The sequence below is a fragment of the Lynx canadensis genome, chromosome C2 (genome assembly GCF_007474595.2).
Source record: "Lynx canadensis isolate LIC74 chromosome C2, mLynCan4.pri.v2, whole genome shotgun sequence".
In the NCBI taxonomy this organism is placed as follows: Eukaryota; Metazoa; Chordata; class Mammalia; order Carnivora; family Felidae; genus Lynx; species Lynx canadensis.
In genome coordinates, this window is record NC_044311.2 from 154,773,805 (window position 1) to 154,793,204 (window position 19,400).

The 19,400-nt window shown below is 58.9% G+C and overlaps 1 protein-coding gene and 1 long non-coding RNA gene across 4 annotated transcripts in view; one reads left to right on the top strand and one right to left on the bottom strand.

Moving 5' to 3' along the window:
• Window positions 1-3,017: 3,017 nt before the first annotated feature.
• Window positions 3,018-19,400, bottom strand: part of RIPK4 (receptor interacting serine/threonine kinase 4) — a 28,248-nt gene continuing 11,865 nt past the window's right edge. Inside the window, exons 3-8 of one of the 2 annotated variants that reach the window (XM_030329260.1) lie at window positions 14,402-14,550; window positions 12,429-12,478; window positions 10,064-10,222; window positions 9,183-9,286; window positions 7,521-7,782; window positions 3,018-5,550 (exon numbers count right to left, since the gene is read on the bottom strand). In XM_030329260.1, the coding sequence (XP_030185120.1) occupies window positions 4,391-5,550; window positions 7,521-7,782; window positions 9,183-9,286; window positions 10,064-10,222; window positions 12,429-12,478; window positions 14,402-14,550 (1,884 nt within the window). In that variant the 3' untranslated portion in view covers window positions 3,018-4,390. Of the gene's footprint in view, window positions 5,551-7,520; window positions 7,783-9,182; window positions 9,287-10,063; window positions 10,223-10,362; window positions 10,995-12,428; window positions 12,479-14,401; window positions 14,551-19,400 lie in introns of those variants that run through there. The other variant, XM_030329261.1, reaches the window with a different exon arrangement.
• LOC115523327 lies at window positions 11,061-18,104 on the top strand. Of its 2 annotated transcripts, none has more exons than XR_003971704.1 (4): window positions 11,061-11,813; window positions 12,151-12,498; window positions 13,429-13,948; window positions 17,749-18,104. It is a non-coding gene; the product is annotated as an uncharacterized LOC115523327 (long non-coding RNA). The 2 variants fall into 2 exon arrangements; XR_003971703.1 differs by lacking the exon at window positions 17,749-18,104 and adding an exon at window positions 16,730-17,285.

The following is a 19,400-nucleotide window of genomic DNA, read 5'->3' on the forward strand; positions in this document are numbered from 1 at the left end:
CCCTCTGTGGCTTCAGGCGTGTGTCGAGAAAGGAGCTGTGCTGGCAAGGAAGTCACAGTGCACCGGAGCCCAGGGGCCCGCGCCTCTCGCTTGGCCGGGGGTGAGCAGGGACGGGCATAGGAAGAAACCCAGCACTCACACTCGGGTCCTCCGTGCCCGGCTCTGTGGAGTGTGAACCGTGGCAGATCTTAACGAGAGGCTGGGGCCGAGACCTTTGCTACCGCTACTTGCCAGGTGGTCCCCAACCTGCATATCCTGGTCAATCACCAGAGTGTGTTTGGTGCCGTGTTCCCCCGCCCTGCCCCCTGGTTTTGACATCATCCCAGGCTGCGGTGAGCGGGACAGTCTGTGAGCTTTAACGTCAGTGCGCGACGGTGCTGCTCTGTGCCTGCTCCGGCCGGCCGGGGAGAACCGCTTCTCTCCTCGAACCTACCGTCTCCCCCTCCCAGAGCTGCCGAAGAAAGGCTGGTATGCCTTTCTGATGCCTTTCTGATGCTGCTCGGGGCTGGGTTAGGGTTAGGGTTAGGGTTAGGGTTAGGGCCCCAGGGCAACAGCAGAGCACGTGAACTATAAGACCCACCCCTTTGTTTCCTTCCGGGAACGAAGGCGCAGCTTTTTCTTAAAGCAGAGGGTCTAAGAGAAAAGTTCATGGTGCCCTGAAACCAGAAGATGCTCCTAAATGAAACAGGAATAGGGATCAGAGGGGAAGGGGGGGGCGGGGAATGCCCAAGTTCTCGGAGACAGGAAGGAGGAAAAATGTAACGTTAAGCCAAGTAGCAGAGTCTTAAGAAAAAAATGTTCCCTAAGTCTTGATTCCGGGCATAAAACTCTGTGAAAGGAATCCTCATTCTGTGGGGCTGGGGAGCGTGGCTGGTGCACTAGGGGGCACGGGGCTAAAAGAACCCTGGCCGGCTCAGCCCGCGTGAAGGGACAGAGGCCGAGGCGGCAGCCAGCGTGGCAGGAAGGTGTATCACACACGCGGGAGCTGAGCAAACGTGCACGTCTGTTCAGGACCACGAGGACTAACCTCCTCGCCATCAGAGGGATTAGACCCACATATGGCTAAGCGGGAAGAAACCCTGGGGCGTTAGATTGTAGTTGAAGGCACTGATGTGAAATTATGCTTCTCAATAAGATACATGGATCTGAGGGTGCCTGGGTGGCTCAGTTGGTTAGGTGTCCGACTTCGGCTCAAGTTACGATCTCCCGGTTTGTGGGTTCAAATCCCACATCAGGCTCGCTGCTGTCAGCACAGACCCCGCTTTAGATCCTGTGTCCCCCTCTCTCTACTCCTCCCCGCTCATTCTCTCTCTCCCCGTCCCCCACAAAATAAATAAACTTGAAGGAAAAAAAAGACACACCGATCTCACACAGTTTCCCAGATCTGTCTGCTAAGCCTGGAGGGAATGGCAGTCCTGGAACAATGAACACATCCAACCCCTGGATCTTGGTATCTAAATCCCATTCTTCACTAGAAGGAACTGGCTTCCTTGGAGAAATGACTGCCTCTGGGGCCAGGGTGGAGGGACGACAAGATGAGCCTGAACTCTCGTGTCAGAAAGCGACCGGGATGCATCAAAGGGACACAAGAGCTGGCACGGGGACACTCGAATTGGCCAAACTGGGGGTCATTTGAACATGCAAATAAATGACGATGAAATAGAACCCCCTGATTAAATGGGAATCCATGACTGCCTACCGAAGCAAAAAATTAAAAAGGGAGAAGGGAAAGATCTGCTTTGTACCCAGTATCCCATCTGTGGTATTTGCACCAAAAATACATCACTAAAAAAAATCCTGAGAATTAAGACTAACCTATATTGAGGACTTTCTACAAAATAACTGTACTTCCCCCCAAAAGGAAAAATTATAAAAGAGAAGACTGAGGAACAGAGGACTGAAGACTCAAGAGTCAGGATAGTAAAATTGGAGGGAAGGGGGTGGTTCCTGAGCCAGAAAGAGGGAAGGAAGATTCGCTCATTGCTCCCAGTGGTAGTTTTTTCTGTAAAGAACGTTTTTGAGACAGTCAACGAAATTTGGGGATTTGTGGATTAGATGGTAGTATTGTATCGATATTAATTTCCTAGTTTTGATTGGTACAATGTGGTTATATAGAAAGTCCTTATTTGGGGGGAATACATATTGAAGTATTTAGGGGTCATGGGACACACTGTCTGCAATGTATTCAGACAGATGGGTGGATGGAGAGGTATATGGACAGATGGATGGATGGACGGATGGAGGGAGGGAGAGATGGGCAGGTGGGTGGCCAGGCAGATGGATGGATGGATGGACGGACAGAGGGAGGGAGGGATAGGCAGGTGGGTGGCCAGGCAGATGGATGGATGGATGGATGGATGGATGGATGGATGGAAGGATGGAGGGAGGGAGGGAGGGATGGGCAGGTAGGTGGCCAGGCAGATGGACAGATGGATGGACGGATGGATGGATGGATGGACAGAGGGAGGGAGGGATAGGCAGGTGGGTGGCCAGGCAGATGGATGGATGGATGGATGGATGGATGGATGGATGGATGGATAAAATGGGCAGGTGAATGCATGGGTATGTGGGCAGATGGATGAGAAAGAAAAGAGAATGATCAAGCTAATGAGGTAAATGTAAATGAATGGGGACCCTAGGTAACAGGTACACCAGAGTGCTCCGTATTATAACTTTCCTGTAACTTGAAACTAAGTCAAAATGTAAGTTTAACGTATAAAGATAAGAATTGTAAACACTTAAAAACACATAAAAACATTGGCGTGAGGAACTTCTTCTACCAAGGTGAGATCATCTCTCTGCCGGTTCACACGTGTAGAAGGGCCGAGCTAAGGAGGCAGGAAGCCTGGGGCCACCCTCCACTTCCTTTCTCCCCTCATGCCACAGGTTAACCCAGAGCACCCAGACTACCCTTCTAGAAGGGCATGTCCAACCCTATGACTGCCTGAACTGAATTCTCTGGTTTTCCCAAATCAGATTGTTCGCACTCATTTATAAGAAAAAGTCGTCTCGCGGACTCCAAGAGTAGAAGAGGACTTCGTTTTATTGGCATTGAACAGAACTGTCTTCCACACGTTCTATACAACGGTAGCATATTGGAGTGAACGCAGGAGGCATATTAAAACATAGCCAGTTCTAAGCGGTACGGATATTTCCTGTCATAGAAAAGAAGTATCCTGCCCACAGATTCACATTAACATACACGGTACGTTAACGTCAATCTCGGTATTGTGCACCAGGCCACAGCACATGTCTGCACGCAGGCTCACGCCCTGCGGCAAACCTAGTCCACAGTGTTCAGGGGGCACCACAGGGGGCACCACAGGGGACACGGAAGGAACACGGCTAGGATTGCATCTTTTACATCCAAGAGCGTGCCGTTGTCTCCTAGAGCCGCCTCGGGGGTGACATCCTAAGGCCAAGGCTCCCGCACGACGCAGGCGTTTGTCCGGCAGGTCAGAAAACTCCTAAGACCCCAGGACACTAGCACTCCGCACGGATAACCGCCGCACCAAACATCAGAGCGGGAAAGAAACCCCCGGCTGAGGGGGGCTCGTCTAGCTAAATAACACTGACGTCCCGAACCGAAACGATGAAGCATGAACGTTGTCTTGCCACAGTTCGCGCCAGAGTTCCAAACGCCTCTCGGGCAACAAGGAACGACGGCAAGTAGCACCGTCGGGGTGCGCGTGCGGCCCCCCGCGACCGCTGAGCGGAGGGCAAACTCGGACATGAAAGAGCCGGTCGGATTTGCTGTTCGTTCGCTTTTCAAAACCAACCTTATGACTTTACGTTCACTCTTCACAAACCAGACAACCCGCCGACACGGACTTTTTTTAAGAGGTTTAAAGCAACAGGCGATTCCGCGTTCGTCTATTAAAGGCAGCCTACGAAACAAGAATTCCACTAAAACTTCCGGAAACAGGGTCTTCTGCCTGCCGCTGGGTACGCAGATAAAAAGACACGGCGCCTCCCGCTCCCGCCTCCCCAGAAGCTGCGCTCCGAGCGGTCCCAGGTGGCTCGGCTGAGGCCGGGGTGAACTGCGCCCCACCCACGGCTTTGCCACCGACGGACCCACAGTAGGAGCAAGACACGCCACGAAATGATTCCGACCCGTCTTCCCTCCCCACCCCCCAGCGCGGAAGGCGGGGCTGCCGAGCGGCGGACGGGTCGACAGCCAAGTGCATTCTCGCCAGCTGCCTCCGGAGGGAAACGCGGCCGAGCGGATGCCCCGGACGAATCAGGAGTCGGCGGTCACCGGCCTCTCGCCGGCCGCCCGGTCAACGCCCCGCCGGGCCGCAGACGAGGCGCGCGGCGCCGGCCGGCCCGGCGTCATTCTGTCCCCGCGGCGGAACGCGACGGGCCAGGGACCCCGCACGGGGTCCCCAGGCTAGGTCTTGCTCCGCCGGAGCAGCGCGGGGTCGGGGACGGGGCCGCCCTGGAACTTGAGGCTCTGCAGGTTGACGTGGGCCCCGTGTCGAAGCAGCGTCTCCACCGTCTTGGCGTGCCGGCCCCGGGCGGCCAGGTGCAGCGCGCTGAGCCCCTGAGCGTCGGACAGGTCGAGCGCGTCGGCACTGGCCAGCTCCTCCACCACCTCCGTGTGCCCGCCGGCGGCGGCCAGGTGCAGGGCCGTCTGGCCCCGGGGCCCCCGGGCCAGCACGTCGGCCTTCTCCTCCACCAGCAGCCTGACGGTCGCCAGGTGCCCGTTCCGCGACGCCAGGTGCAAGGCGGTGCAGCCCTCGGAGGTCACCGCCTCCCTGCTGGCGCCCCGGTGCAGCAGCAGCCGGGCGGTGCTCGTGTGCCCCGTCTCCGCGGCCACGTGCAGGGGCGTCTGCGAGAGCAGGTTGCAGACGTTGACGTCCGCGCGCAGGTCGATGAGCACGCGGGCCACGCGGTAGTGCCCCCGCTGGGCGGCCAGGTGCAGCGGCGTCCTCCCGTCCAGCGTCTGCGCGTCCACGCTCACGCCCGGCTGCTTGGCCAGCAGCTTGACGACGGGCAGGTGGCCCTGCCAGGCGGCGTAGTGCAGCGGCCCCCAGGCGTCCTTGCCCCGCAGCCCCACGTCGCCGCCCCGGCGGAGCAGGATCCGCACGATGCTCTCCTGGCCGTGCTGGCAGGCCACGTGCACGGGGGTGCGGCCCTCGCAGTCCGCCTCGTTCGCGGAGGCGCTCTTCTCCAGCAGCAGCCGCGTGCTGAACTCGTCCCCGTTCTGGGCCGCAAAGTGCAGGGCCGTCCAGCGGTCCTCGTCCGCGGCGTTGACGCTGATCTTGCGGGCCAGCAGGAGCTCCACGACGCCCCGCACCCTCTTCTCCACGGCCACGTGGAGGGGGGTGGAGCCCTTCCGGTCGGTCAGGTTGGGGTTGGCGTTATTGAGCAGCAGCCACTTGACGCACTCCTCCTGCCCGGCCTCCACGGCCACGTGCAGCAGGCTGGAGCCGCCGTCCACGACCAGGTCGACGTCCTGGGGCTGGAGGATCTTCATCAGCCTGCTGGTGTCCCCGTTCACGATGGCATCCACGAGCTTCTTCTTCTGGACGTCTGCCGTGCCGAGATCTGGGGGGAGAGAGATACGAGGTTCGGGCTGCGGGCCGCTCCCAAGGCCTGGCGGGCGCCCTCACGCGGCCCGCGCCTCCCCAGCGGCCTCCGGGTCGCCGCGTGCCCGAAACCACTCAGGAGTCACCCCCGCCATGTTATTAGATTTCCGGTGCAGGGGGAAGACCTCGGGCAGGCCGAGGGGCTCCCGCCAACTCGCAAAGTGAAAGTCATTCTAGCTGTCCCGTAGGGTCGTCATCGGATAAGGGCGCAGAACTCGGCCCGTCCGCGCTCAGAAAATGGCGGTCGGTGATGGCTAACGTTGCTTCGTTAAGAAAATAAAAATGGGGTGCCTGGGTGGCTCGGTCGTTTGAGCGTCCCCCTTTGGCTCAGGTCACGATCTCACAGTTCGTGCGTTCGAGCCCCGCGTCGGGCTCTGTGCTGACAGCCGGGAGCCTGGAGCCCGCTTCGGATTCTGTCTCCCCCCGCCCATCCCTCCCCTGTTCGCGCACTGTCTTTCTCTCTCTCAAAAGTAAAATAAACGTTAAAAAAAAAAGGAAACAGAATGAAAGGCACAGACCAGGGAGGCGTCTCAGTCCACTCGAGAGCTGACAGTTCCCACAGCAGGGACACCTTTCCAGGGCCACCGGCTGCTCCCCACCCCCAGCCTCCACATGCAGCCTCGCCTCTATTTAACGTAAAACTCCCACCACGGTGTCTGGCCTCCGATTTGTGTGAAAGAAGGCCCGGCCCTCCCTCACATGAAACGTTCTCAAGGGGACTTGCACGGGAGGGTGGGGGTATAGGGTGGAATTCGAGAAGACACAAGCCACCCAGACGACATCTGTGTCTTTATGGGAACTGACCGCATGCGAGCACGAAGATGCCATTTGAGAGTATCAGACCCAGAGAGAGTCGTATAGCGTACTTCTCTCCCAGAGACGGGGTATTTCCTCCCTGTGCGACCCCATCACCCACCGCTTACCTCCAGTCAAGCCGCCTGGCTGGGCCTTGCCCACCCCTGTGTCTTCATAAGGTGTCTTCTCAACCCCAAATGCCCTCTTTTGCCCCAAATATTCCACTCTGAAAATCCCAGGAGGCTCAGTGCATCCAGGAAAAGCACTTCCTTCCAGAAGGAGTTCCCTGATCTGCCAGGAGAAACAAACTGCCCCTCCTGCTGGGGTCCGTGTTCTTTCCACGACCCTGGGGCACTTGGCCCCCCTATACCGTTGTCACCCTGAGCATGAAAACCCATGTTTTCCTCACGGGGCTGCAGCACTCAGAGGGCAGGACAGGACCACATCTTAGCCTCCCCGGGGGCAGCAAGGGAGCTACAGTGTAGGGCCAGCCCCAGGACCCGGGGACCGGCATTTAGGGCAGGGGCACAGAAAAGGCCCCTTCCAAGAGGAAAACCCATCGAAATCAACATAAACAGATAAGGTCACCTAACTGAGAAGAACCCCACGCCAACAGGGAGAATACAGACGGGACCAAGGTGTCATAACGTCCAGGGACAACTCAGCCATCACAATGCACGGCTGAAACAAGCAGAGAGCTCACAGACAAGAAAGTAAAGGGGTATCAGAGAAAGGGGGTACAGGGCTGGCCTCTACACGAGAGAGATCTGCAGGGCGTGGGGTTAGAATCATCTGGACTCCCTCGATACAGGTCAGGGTTCTCAGTCTGCAAACCCGATGCCAGCCCCTACACCTGGTGTCGGCACAGGTGAGAGCTGGCGGCCTGGCCCGTCCCCCTTCCGCTTAAGTGATGCCCCCGGAGCCGCTCGGCCGGCCGCTCGGCCAGCACCCACCTCCAGATATGCGCTCGGTGAGCCAGCTATGCCGCTGACTCCCCAGGCCGGTTAGCTACGGGAGGCAGAAAATAAAGAACTGGGTCCGGAAGCTGGATGCCTGCTTCTCTGAGCTGCTCGCGGGCTCCTACGGCCCCTTAGCCGGGCTCACGATTTCCCAGGATACGGCGTCCTCGCTTACCGCCCGTGGAAGGCTCCCGCTCGAAAGACAAGGACAGCGACCCTCTGGAGGAGAAGGCAGAGTCGACGGAAGACACCCCCGAGAGCCTCTTGCTGCTGCTGGCCGACTGCAGCCTGGATTCGGAGCAGCTGCGGCTGAGCTCCTCCGGGCCCGCGAGGGTCTGCGAGGTGCCCGAGTCCAGCTGGGACAGGAGCTCGGAGAGGCTGTAGTTGCTGTCGAAGGTCGGGGCGGAGGCCCGCTTGAGAGGCGAGCACACGGGCTTCTGCGAACCAGGCAGAGGGAGGTGGGTGAGACGCAGCCAGGACAGAGGCGGGGACGGCGGAGGCGAGGGGACGCTCGGTCCCCAGACAGCCACACAGGGCGCTCAGGCCGTCCCGCCACACGCAGACGCAGGGGAGCCCGGGGACACCGTGCCGGGCCCACCAGGCAGAGAGGCACAGCTCTGGGGAGAGGCGGGGAGAGACGGCTCCATGAGAACAGGAAGCCCGGCGGCGTGATCCCAGCCCGTCCCCGCAGTGGCGCACGCGCAGGGCCACCTGGACGACGGGTGGACCGTGACCACGCTGGGAGAATGTGACGCCCGAATGCCGGCCGCGCCCACCTGGCGGGTCAGCACCAGCAAGCAGCGGAGGGAGGAGACGGGACCGGGGCTGGGGGGTCCCTGCGCGCCTGCGCCCCTCCCTCCGAGCTGCCTGGGGGGCCGCGTGGGGGCAGGCGCAGGGATGGGCCCAGCCACAGCGTCACCGGCGCGCCCCAATCCAACACGTACCAACAGGGCCTTTGCAAGGGTCTCCCTGATGGGCTTCCAGAAAGGTAGGTCTCTGGAGCGCGATTAAACCCGAGGGTGACTCACGACTCTTCTGGACTCACGCCCGCTTGTCCCCGGTCCCCCCTCTCCTTGGGGACTGCCATCCGCTCGGACTTGGTGGCTCCGTGCCCCGAGTCGCACCCGCGAACCGGGTGCCTTGCTCTCCCTTATCGGTGGGCAGGCCGCCTCCCCCAGACACCTTTGCTCCCCAACCTCGCGCACACGCCCCTTGACGCTCAGACTGTGGGCACACCTCAAGGGTGGACTCATCTCCCGGCCTCCCGCCACACGGCACGTTAGGAAGTTCATCAGGCCTCCCTTTGCGAGTCCACTACGGACACTGAGTTACCCGTAGCCTCGGGGTCTCTCATCACACCTCACGTGACCTACGTGGGTGCCCCCGGCGGTAACCGTTTATGAGTGGCGGTGACAAAGTGGCCAGGTTTCCAAGTCAGGGGCGCGAGACAGCCAGACCACAGGAGCCCAGAACCCCCTGCCCCGCAACAGGGCCCACACGGCCCTCCTGTTCCCCTGGTTCAAAGAGCATCCGACCAGCAGCTCCTCGAGGTCACATGCGGGCCCACACTGTTCACTCTTAACCGCAGACAGGAGGTGGGGACAGAATGCGGCTGGGCGGGAAAGGAACCTGGGGCCACCAGAGCCGGCCACGCGACCTGCCACCGGCTCCTGAACACAGGACCCTGTGGCTGCTCGCACAGGACAGGGCTCTGCCCGCCGGGTGAGCCGAGGGGCCGGTCCAGGCAGCAGGGGAATGTGCAGAAAGGGAGGACTCGAGGGTGAAAACACGAGACCCCGCCCCCCCCAAATGACACCTCCGGGAAGGTCCCCATTACCGGGCTCTTGGGCTCTAGGGGCTGCTTCGCGCCCAGATCTTGAGCTGTCTCCTTCACATCACCATCGGGTTTCTCACACAGGTCCTCGGTTTCAGACGTAATTTCTTTTGGGGAGAAAACAGAAAAGGGCACGTCACTTGGACAATGACTTCCACATTCGCGGCGTACACGTGCGACTCGGGCGGGGACAGAAGAGGCCGCACCCCAGGGGACCGGTCGGTGCTGCAGCTGCCCAGGCCGCCGGCTGGGCTGAGCTCCCGGGTTATCCCCATGGAACCTCCGTAGGGGCCACGCGGGGGGCCTACCGTCTGCGACCTGGCAGGGTCGTGCCAGGTGCCAAGGAGGAGTCACGGTGTCCCGGTTTCCCAAAGAAGCCCTCCCCACGGGGAGCCCCGTCTGCAAGAGCCACCAGACCGTGTCCCCACACTGGCCAGGGTGGCCGGCACCCGGCAGGGGACACTCTATCGCTTCCTCCCACGTGCTTTCAACGTTACAGTCACTTCTCATTTTATTGAAGTCACTTTGCTAACCCAAGGACGCACCCGTTCAAGGCGGGGGCGGGGGAAAGACCCCAAAAGAAATGCAGAGAAAGCCACAGTGAGCGGTCTCCTCCGTCCCCTGCAGATGTACCCCCGGTCCGAACCCGTAGCACCGAGCACGGCTCCACCGGGCTGCAGCTGGGGCGGCCGGCCGGCAGTGACCGCCCCACCCCGACCCCGCGTGCTGGGAGACCACAGGCGGGTGGCCAACCCGTCCAGGCAGGGCCCGCCCCGGTGCACCTGTCTGCGCGGCCTCCCCCACCCGGGCCTGCTCGTCGACCCCAGCTCCCGTGCCACGGCAGAGCGGTCGCGCCGTGAGCCCCGGGGGCCCCCCGGACTCACCCTGGAAGGTGGGCCGTTCTCGCGGCTCCCCGTGCCAGCACCTCTGCATGAGGCGCACGAGGTTCCCACAGGCCCGCGGCCGGGCTCTGCACACGGGCGGCAGCTCGGGGCGGTGGCCCTTCACCACCTTCACCATGATGCGCAGGATGTTCTTCTCATCTGCAAAGGGAAGGCACCGGGTCAGGGCGGCTCCGCGGGGCTGGGGGCCGTGCTCCGCGCCTTCAGGAGGAAAGGAGCGTGGGGCCGGTGGCAGCCCTTCCTTCGCAAAGCCCACGGCTCCCTCTGGTCCTGATCCTTACGGAGCACGTCTGTTCTCCCGTTTTCCAGGCCGCAGAGACTCTCTGCGAGGCACCCAACAGAGCCTGTGCGTTGTATCACAGGGCACATCTTGCTGGGCATCAAACTCCAAGGCGACCAGGGTTCAGAGGAGAAAGTATCTGACGAGACATGTTCCAAAGCGGCCCGTGCGCGCACCAAAGGGAGGCGACACTTATAAATCACGAAGTCACGTGGGCCAGCCTCCAAGCGAACCCGTATCGCCCTGTGATGACGCAAGAGCCTTCCGAAATTCTGCTTTCTACACCGAAACGCAGGCCCCAGGTGCCCCATGCAGTGAGCCAGCCACGGCGATGGTGCCCCGGGACGCCTGCCCCCTCAGAGCACGCTCAGACCTGGGCTGTATAAACAGGGGGCCTTTCCTCCTGCAATTCATAATGTGGGGCTCCCCCTGCCCTCTGCTCCGACCTTTATAAGCACAACAAACTCGTTCCTATCACCCTCATCTTGGTCACAGACCAAGGGGCCCAAGGTGACCTTCAGCGGGCCAGACTCTTCTCTCTGCTCAGCCTAAAACCACAACGTCCATCAAGCTGGACTCGGAGTTCCTTGTTCCCAGCAGCCCAGCCCCACCCCCGCCCCAGACCCCACAGTTCCCAGCACGCCCTCGGCCGGGGAGCCCTGCAGGGGCACCACACGCATGTCAGCAGGCGTGGAAAATTGGCCCCAAGTCACCGGCGCCTGCCAGGCTTCTGGTGCGATGCCGTGTCCCGCCTGCCCGTTAAATCTTGTGCAACGGCCACTGTGGGTATCTACGCGCTATTTCCAGCACACTGGCTTCCAGATCCGAATGATGGGAAAGCAACACCCGCAGCGTCGTCTGCTGCCAAACAGATGGGAGGAGATCGAGAAACGCCTTTTGCTTCTCTGCCTTGAACTCCCCACGTCCCAGGCAGTGAAACACGCGGGCCCTGGCTCCCGACGTTTGTATCCCGTACCCGCCTTGGGTGTCGTGTCTGTGGGACAGTCTGGGGTCAGAGCGGACACTGCCACACCAGCACGGATCCGGACCGCAGCCTCCATGGAGGAGGAGGAGTCAGGGAGACAGATGGACAGACAACAGACACCAACCCGCACCGGCTCCCAGACCCGGGGCCCCCGCGTTGAGTCTGCTCTGCATTTTTGGATATTTCTGGTCCAACCACAAAACAGCGTGAATAACCCACGCGCCCGCGGAGGAAAATGACAAGGCTGAAGAAGTGCTCGATTTTTCTAACAAGTCAAGGTAGCAGCACCGGGAGGACAGACCCCAGAACAGCGGCTGCCTGAAGGGAAAGAAATGCCACAGCCCTCGAGTGGAAGGGAGGTGACCTGGGTGTACACGTTTGTGCAAAATCCACTCAACTGTTCTGGAGACGGGTTGCACAGCAGTGTGACGGTGCTTCCTGCCACTGAAGTGCACACTTAAAACCGGGTAAGATGGTAAATTTTGTATGTATTTTACCATATGTCTATAAATCCAAAAACAGAATCAGCTGGAAATAAGTGCAGCTGGCAAATCCACAGAGAAAGCAAGCAGGTGGTTCTCGGGGGGCAGGGGGGGATGGGCTGGACGGGCACGGGGTTTCCCTTTGCGGGGATGAGAACGTTCTGGTGCTATAGGCACAACAGCAGCTAACGTACTCGATGCCACTGCATTATACACTTTAAACGGATGAAAGGATGGATTTTATGTCACGTGCATTACATCACACACACACACACACACACACACAAATGAGCTGGCACCTAAATAAAGAAATCCCCTTCAGATTGCAGCCTTTGCTGAAATGTGAATTACGCCGCAAGACTGCTTGTCTGCATGCAGAGAGGCCGCGGGGCTCCAGGAGGACACGCTGGGCAGCACAGAGCAGTGTCCCCGCTGCCCCACAGGATGGCCCCACCAGCTCCGTGGCCCAGAGCAACCCCCGCACCACCCCCTGTGGGAACGCGGACCGCAGGCACAGCTCAAACAGGACCACGGAGAGCGCCCTCCCGTGTCCCCGGACAGACAGAGGGATGCACTTTCCCCAAAGACAAGCCCACTCACCTGCGAACGGTTTCTTCTGTGTGAGCACACCCCAGATCACAATGGCAAAGCTGCAAGGAAAATCGGCCGGGTTAGTATCTGTGAGCAGGACCCTCAAACAAAGTCAAAAGCTCTCCCAACAGCAACTAGCTTGAGGAAGACCACTCCAGAGTCTTCAAAGGAAACAGAGAGAGAGAGAGAGAGAGAGAGAGAGAGACACACAGACAGGGAGAGGAGGAGGGGGAAAGGAGAGGGGGAGGGGGAGGACACTAAGATATTTTCCATGGATGCTTTACACAGGCGCCCATACTGTGGAGCGCATCACGATGGCGGCTCGGATGTGACACCAAAGACACAACCACACCAGCTGGGCTTCCAGCTCAGCACGGCGGGACAGGGCGGGTGGGGACAGGGGGTGGCAGGGGGGAGGGAGGGGAGGAAAAGGACCACCGCTCTGTTGCTGGAACATCAGCTCGTGGCGAGAAGGGCCTGAGTCTGCCTAAGTCACCCCCATCTCGTGGCAGGTGCAGGGCACCAAGACGCCGACTCCGGCCCCGGGGTGGGGGGGGGGTGCGAGCGGCCTGCTCACTTGAGACTTCGCAGAAGGCTGTGGAGACAGTAGACGGAGAACACAGGGGGCAGTCCGGCTCACCGTCCTGGGTCCTTTTTTGGCTGTTGGAAAGTATATTTTCCCTCTCTATCTATCTATGTCATATATATAGCTACTCTGAATATACCCCAAAAAGCACAACCTAACAAATTTTTTTTTTTTTTAATTTTTTTTTTTCAACGTTTATTTTATTTTTGGGACAGAGAGAGACAGAGCATGAACAGGGGAGGGGCAGAGAGAGAGGGAGACACAGAATCGGAAACAGGCTCCAGGCTCTGAGCCATCAGCCCAGAGCCTGACGCGGGGCTCGAACTCCCGGACCGCGAGATCGTGACCTGGCTGAAGTCGGACGCTTAACCGACTGCGCCACCCAGGCGCCCCACAAATTTTTTTTTTTTAATTTTTGAAAAGTTTTAAACCTGCAGCTGCCACCCTGCACGGAGCTGAGAGCGGCTACTGACAGAGATGCGGGAATTCTCCTTTGAAAACGAACGCAAGTCTGCAAGTCCAAGGGCTGAAGCTCTCAACTCCAAAGTAAACACAGAACCTCATTCTCCCCAAACTCTACAAGCCGTGACTAGCCCCCGACGTGTCATTCGCCAGCAGACGGACGGCTCAGAGCCCAGCTAGGCAGGCGCACAATGGTCACCGTGAAACCAGTCTGCCAGGACTCCGGATGCCGGTCATGTCAAAAAGGCACAGCTGATGGCTCTGGGGCTTCGGGTCACAGTCACCACGCATGAGACAAGAGCCACAGAGAGGGGCTTAGGCACACGCTCCCTCCTCTCTTCTCCTCCAACTGGTCTGAGTAAGACCTTCGCAATTTGGAAAAGGAAGGCGCCAACGACTTGGGGATTATTCTCAAGCACATAAACCCCACCGACGCTGGTTTGCGAACAGCCCCCGATGTGTCTGCATTCCTCTGTCAAAGGTAAGTGACATGAGAAGCATAAGCCACTGGGCCAGAGGGAACTGGGTTCCAGGAGTGCAAATCCGCACACGTACAGACACACAGATCACTTCGAGCAGCAGGCTCCCCCAGCAGATGAGCTATAAAACCCCACATTTCATAAAAACACCAGAGCATTTACAGTGTGGGGGCTGGCCACAGAACTGTCTCTAACTGGCACCAGCCGTGACATTCTCCACCCTCAGCTCAGCACTCGCAGGGGACAAGGGTCTCTTGTACACCTGGGGTACGTGGACCGACAAACTACACACCCCAAGCCCTTTCACGTGGACTCAACCTCACGTCTGATGGCCTCTGGGAATCGAGGTGCAGAGCCCCCGCTTGGGCCCCCACGCACACCCGTCCCACCCTGTCCCACACCCGTCCCACAGCCGTTGCACACCTGCCCCCACCTGTTGTATGCCTGTCACACACCTGTACACGTCGTGCTTGGTGTCGAAGAGCCGGCTCTTCTCCCGGATGCGCTCTGGGGGGAGGTAGGCGATGGTGCCGAACAGGCCATCCATGCTGAGGTCATGGGAGTGGGACAGCCCGTTGCACTTGGCCAGCCCAAAATCGGAAATCTGTAACACAGCAGTCAGACGAGGCTCAGTGGGCTTCGCTGGGGCCTCGCCGAGGGAGGCAAGAGGCTCTATCCCCATCTCTGTGGGGACGTGTGGCACGGTCCCCCGATGTGGCCGCGCAGGCACAGTGGGGAATCCACACCCAAGAGCCACGTCCTGTGCTCCTCCGGGGAGGACAGGAAGGCACGGCCGGCTTGGGAGAAACAAGCCCCAGCTGTTAGGGGCTTGACGGACAGGGACCAGATTCCGCTCTAAGGAAGGGATTCGCTGGGAGATTGAACTCAGGCACGTTTTACCATCTTCGACAGCATCACGTCTGCCCCTGGGGACGGCCCAAGTCGGCCTAGAGGGGAAAGCGACTCTCAGAGTTGTCAGGTTTTCAGGTAACACACGAAAAGCAAGGCCTGGCCCTAAGGCCATCGGCTGTGCAAGGGCCCTGCTGGGGAAGCAGGCAGGATGCAGTCTGTTCCTTAAAGGGAAATGTGCCTTTCTTCAGAAGCCCTTTAAAATTTGTTTTTGTTGTTGTTAACGTTTATTTACTTTTGAGAGAGAGACAGAGCAGTAGCAGGGGAGGGGCAGAGAGAGAGGAAGACACAGAATCCGAAGCAGGCCCCAGGATCTGAGCTGTCAGCACAGAGCCTGATGTGGGGCTCGAACCCATGAACCGTGAGATCATGACCTGAGCCGAAGTCGGCCGCTTAACCGACTGAGCCATCCAGGCGCCCCAAAAAGAATGTTTTAATGTTTATTTATTTTTGAAAGAGAGCTAGACAGTGTGCGAGCGGGTGAGGGGCAGAGAGAGAGGGAGACACAGACTCTGAGCTGTCAGCACAGAGCCCGATGCGGGGCTCGAACCCACGAGCTGTGAGGTCATGACCTGAGCCGAATGCTTCCCCAGGCATCCCCAGATGCCCTTTAAAGCAAACAAAACGCACACCACACAGCCTCGAGGGGGCATTCTGCCCTCTGCCTAGACCTGGAACAATCTGTGATCAACAGGTTCTCACTGGCTCCTTCACCAAATGTAAGGCCCCCAAATAAAAGGTGTGATACGGGGCGCCTGGGTGGCTCAGTCGCTGGAGCGTCCGACTTCGGCTCAGGTCAGGATCTCACAATTCCTGGGTTCGAGCCCCGCGTCGGGCTCTGCGCTGACGGCTCGGAGCCTGGAGCCTGCTTCCGATTCTGTGTCTCCCTCTCTCTCCGCCCCTCCCCCGCTCATGCTCTGTCTCTGTCAAAAATAAACAAACATTAAAAAAAGATTTAAAAAAAAGTAAATGGTGTGATACACCTGCGGGGAGCCCACCCACCTGAGGGCACACCTGGACCACCGCTGTGCAGGCCCCACACCTCCACCCCCTTTTCTCCTTAGGGCAAAGGTGTCTGGAAAGCTCACAGGACCCCACAGTGAGGGCGACAACACCATTGCACACTCCCTGTGGGGCGCCAGCCTCCCCCAGCTCCTATGTAAGTCAGAGCCCTTGGAAGCTGGCGGGAGCGAGGTGTGCGTGGGATTAGCTCACACTGACTGGCATAAAGGGACTCGGGATCCACGAGGAAAACTGCCCCTTTGTATCCCCCTTCGAGGCTTAGGAGTGAATCTGAAGCCTTCTAATGACCTCCAGAGCCCCTCTTCAAACGCACCCATGGAGTGATAGGAAACGGGGCTCGGTCAGGCTTCACTGCTGGGCTCACCGTGCCCTCGGGGTGAGGCCACAGCCCGGTGTCATCACCGAGCACAGGGAGAATTTACGAGTGGTGACCGGTCCTTCAAGGGATCTCTGGCCCCGCCGGCAGGTAGCTGGTGGAGAAAAGCCTGCAGGACTGGGTCCAGCCCTCTGTTCCCATGACAAGGACGGCGTGGGGCCATGCGAGCAGGGCCAGCCGGGGCATTTCTGGGCACCTGGCTGCTGGCTGTCATTGTCTGGCCTTCAAGAACCCTCCCCCCCCCCCCCCCCCCCCCCAGCCATCACCTCGCCTGCAGACCCACAAAGCAGCTCAGGGCCAACACAGGGCCACACGTGGCAATCTCGAACAAGTCGGTGAGAGCAAATGTTTCAGTTCAAACTCTCAGCTGCTTCGACCTTTTAATCTCAGAAACGGAGCCCGACTAGGGTGCAAGGGCCTCACCCCGTGCCCCCTACCCCGCTCACAGATTTCTGTTTGTTTCTGCTGTTTGCAGGGAGAGCCAGCCACTTCAAAATATCCGTGGTTCAAGAAAATAAGCATAAATTCGACATAAAAACAATGGCATCAAAATGCACATCAGAAATCATAAGTCTCTGATGGCCGCTGACCCTCCCCCCGCTCCGGGTTCTCCCCCTGCCCTCTCCCACCCTCAGGGCCCTGGCAATCCCAGGGTACGCAGAGTATACAGCAAACGCCCTACAAGTTGCTCATACATCTTCACATTCGGCATCGGTCTCAGGGCCGCTCGGAGCTCAGTGCTCACAGGCACCCACAGGTGCTCCGGGGACATGGGCCCTTCTCCTTCCAGGCCCAGCTGGACGAGACCATAGAAGGGCACGATCAGGGCTGTGCTGGCTAGAGAGACAGGCCGTTCAGACCACAGGAGAACAGGACCCTCAGGGTCCCTCTGGATGTGGTCTGGGCAAACTGGACCAGAGGTAGCCTGAGATTTTAAACTGAGCTATTTCAGCAGGCACCCAGCTGGCTCAGTCAGTGGAACATGCAATTCTTGATCTCAGGGTTGTGAGTTCAAGCCCCACATTGGGTATGGAGACTATTAAAAATATATATATATGGGGCACCTGGGTGGCTCAGTCGGTTGAGCATCATGGTCATGACCTTGCGGTCTGTGGGTTCAAGCCCCGTGTTGGGCTCTGTGCTGATGGCTCAGAGCCTGGAGCCTGCTTCAGATTCTATGTCTCCCTCTCTGCCCCTCCCCCGCTCATGCTCTGTCTCTCTCTCTCTCTCTCTGTCAAAAATAAATAAACATTTAAAAAAAATTTTTTAAATACATCAACAATAAACTAAGCTATTTCATTTTCAACGTGAAATGGGTTCACTCCATTGGCATTTAGTTACTATTAACCTCAGTATTAATTTAACATTAAGTCTCTTTAACACACTTGGCAAAGTAGGCAGTTGCTGTGAAACCTTCAGCTCTAATCATCCTTTCCGTGTCTGGAGGGGCACAAGGGGAGTGGCCAAGCTCACAACTTATGATCTCATCTCAAGATTCCAGATTAAAGTTTTATGGCTTCAAATAATCGCAGACTGAAAAGTGTGCAGAAAGCCGGCGGCCAATCACTGCAGAGCTCCTGGCCGACTGGAAAGCTCCAACAGCACCCTCCACGCTGCATTTCTGGGAATGAAGAAACGTGCTACGTAAATATGTCATCTGTTTGTCTGGGGCTGAGTGTGGTCACAGAAACGCAGCTCCACCTGGGCCTTGCAGGGAGCTGCGGAAGGGGCCGGTCTGTGCAGAGGCCCAGAGCCCGGCCCGGAAGTGACAACATCAGCCTTCAGCGTCAGCGAGGCGGGTCCTAAGGTTTCCACCAGCTCCCTCCTGGGTCGCCCCAGGCTCCTTAGGACCCACTCAGCTCTTCAAGGAATCTTCACCATTTACTAAAACCTCCGCAAGCAGCAGGGCTCCCGAGTCAGGTGTTCACAAGGAGAGGGAGAGAAGAGCGTTCAAGTGGAGGGAGCTCAGAGCCAAAGCAGAAGTGACCGACCAGGAAGGCAGGCCCCCAGCGTGTCACAGAGAGGACGGCACTCCTTTCCCCACTGAGCCAGTATCGAGCGTCTACTGTGGACCCGGCACCGGAGACGCTCCCTGGACGGAAGCCACCATCCACGGTGTGCAAAAAATGACTCTACGGCCGCGGAACACCAACCCCGACGGCCCCAACCCCCACCGAGCACGTCCACGGGCCAGGCACTGAGCCATCAGCACTCCGTCCTCCTTGACCGCTCACGGCAACACAGAGGTGTGACCCCCACCCACCAGGTGACAGAGCTGGGGGCGGGGGACGTGCCCGCAAGGAGGGCACTTAGAAGTGCCACTTGCTCCCCTAAGGGACACTCACATGCCCCAAGCATCCCACATGACCTGCTGAAGAGCAGAGGGGAGAGCGGAAAGCAAGCAGTGGAGATAAAAGCCAGCCAGGCCAAGCACCAGCCCGACCCTGCAGGCGTCTCAGGGACACAGCCGCGCACACACCTGTCTGCGTGCCCCGCGCGCACCCAACAGCGGCCTCTCTAAGACAAGCACCTTCCCGGCAGCCTCCGTCATGACAGCATTTCAGAACCCCTACCCTGATCTAACTCGGCCTCCTGCTTCCCCTCCCCCTACAAAACCTAGAATTTTCCATGACTCTTCTGCCTGTGCCCCCCTCCCCGACTCCTGATAGCAGTAAAGGCTGATGCTCTCTGAAGACCCAGTCTCTCCCAGTAACAACCCCCACTCCCAGCCGGAGTTCTGGAAGGAGCTCCTCCTCCAGCCCACAAGCTGCCTGTGGGACACCTACTGCCAAGACACCTATTCCGCCCTCGTGTGATGCCCACGGGCCGCAGGCTGTGTACCTCCCATATGCAGCAGCGGGCTGGGAGGGACAGGAGGACTCCAGAGACCGCTGAACCTGACCGTGGCCTCAGCTGGATGACCAGAGCCCGGGAGACCCTGGTTATGGGCCTCAGCCTGGCAGGTGGCCAGGCCACCGTCCAGAGTACCTCCTGCCAGCGAGGTCCCTGGCACACGACAGAGGTCTGTCGTTGCTTCCTCTTTCCTGTGTATATTCGAGCCCGAGATCAAAAGCTTCATTCTTGGGGCGCCTGGGTGGCTCGGCAGTCGAGTAAGCATCCGTCCCTCGGTCTCAGCTCAGGTCATG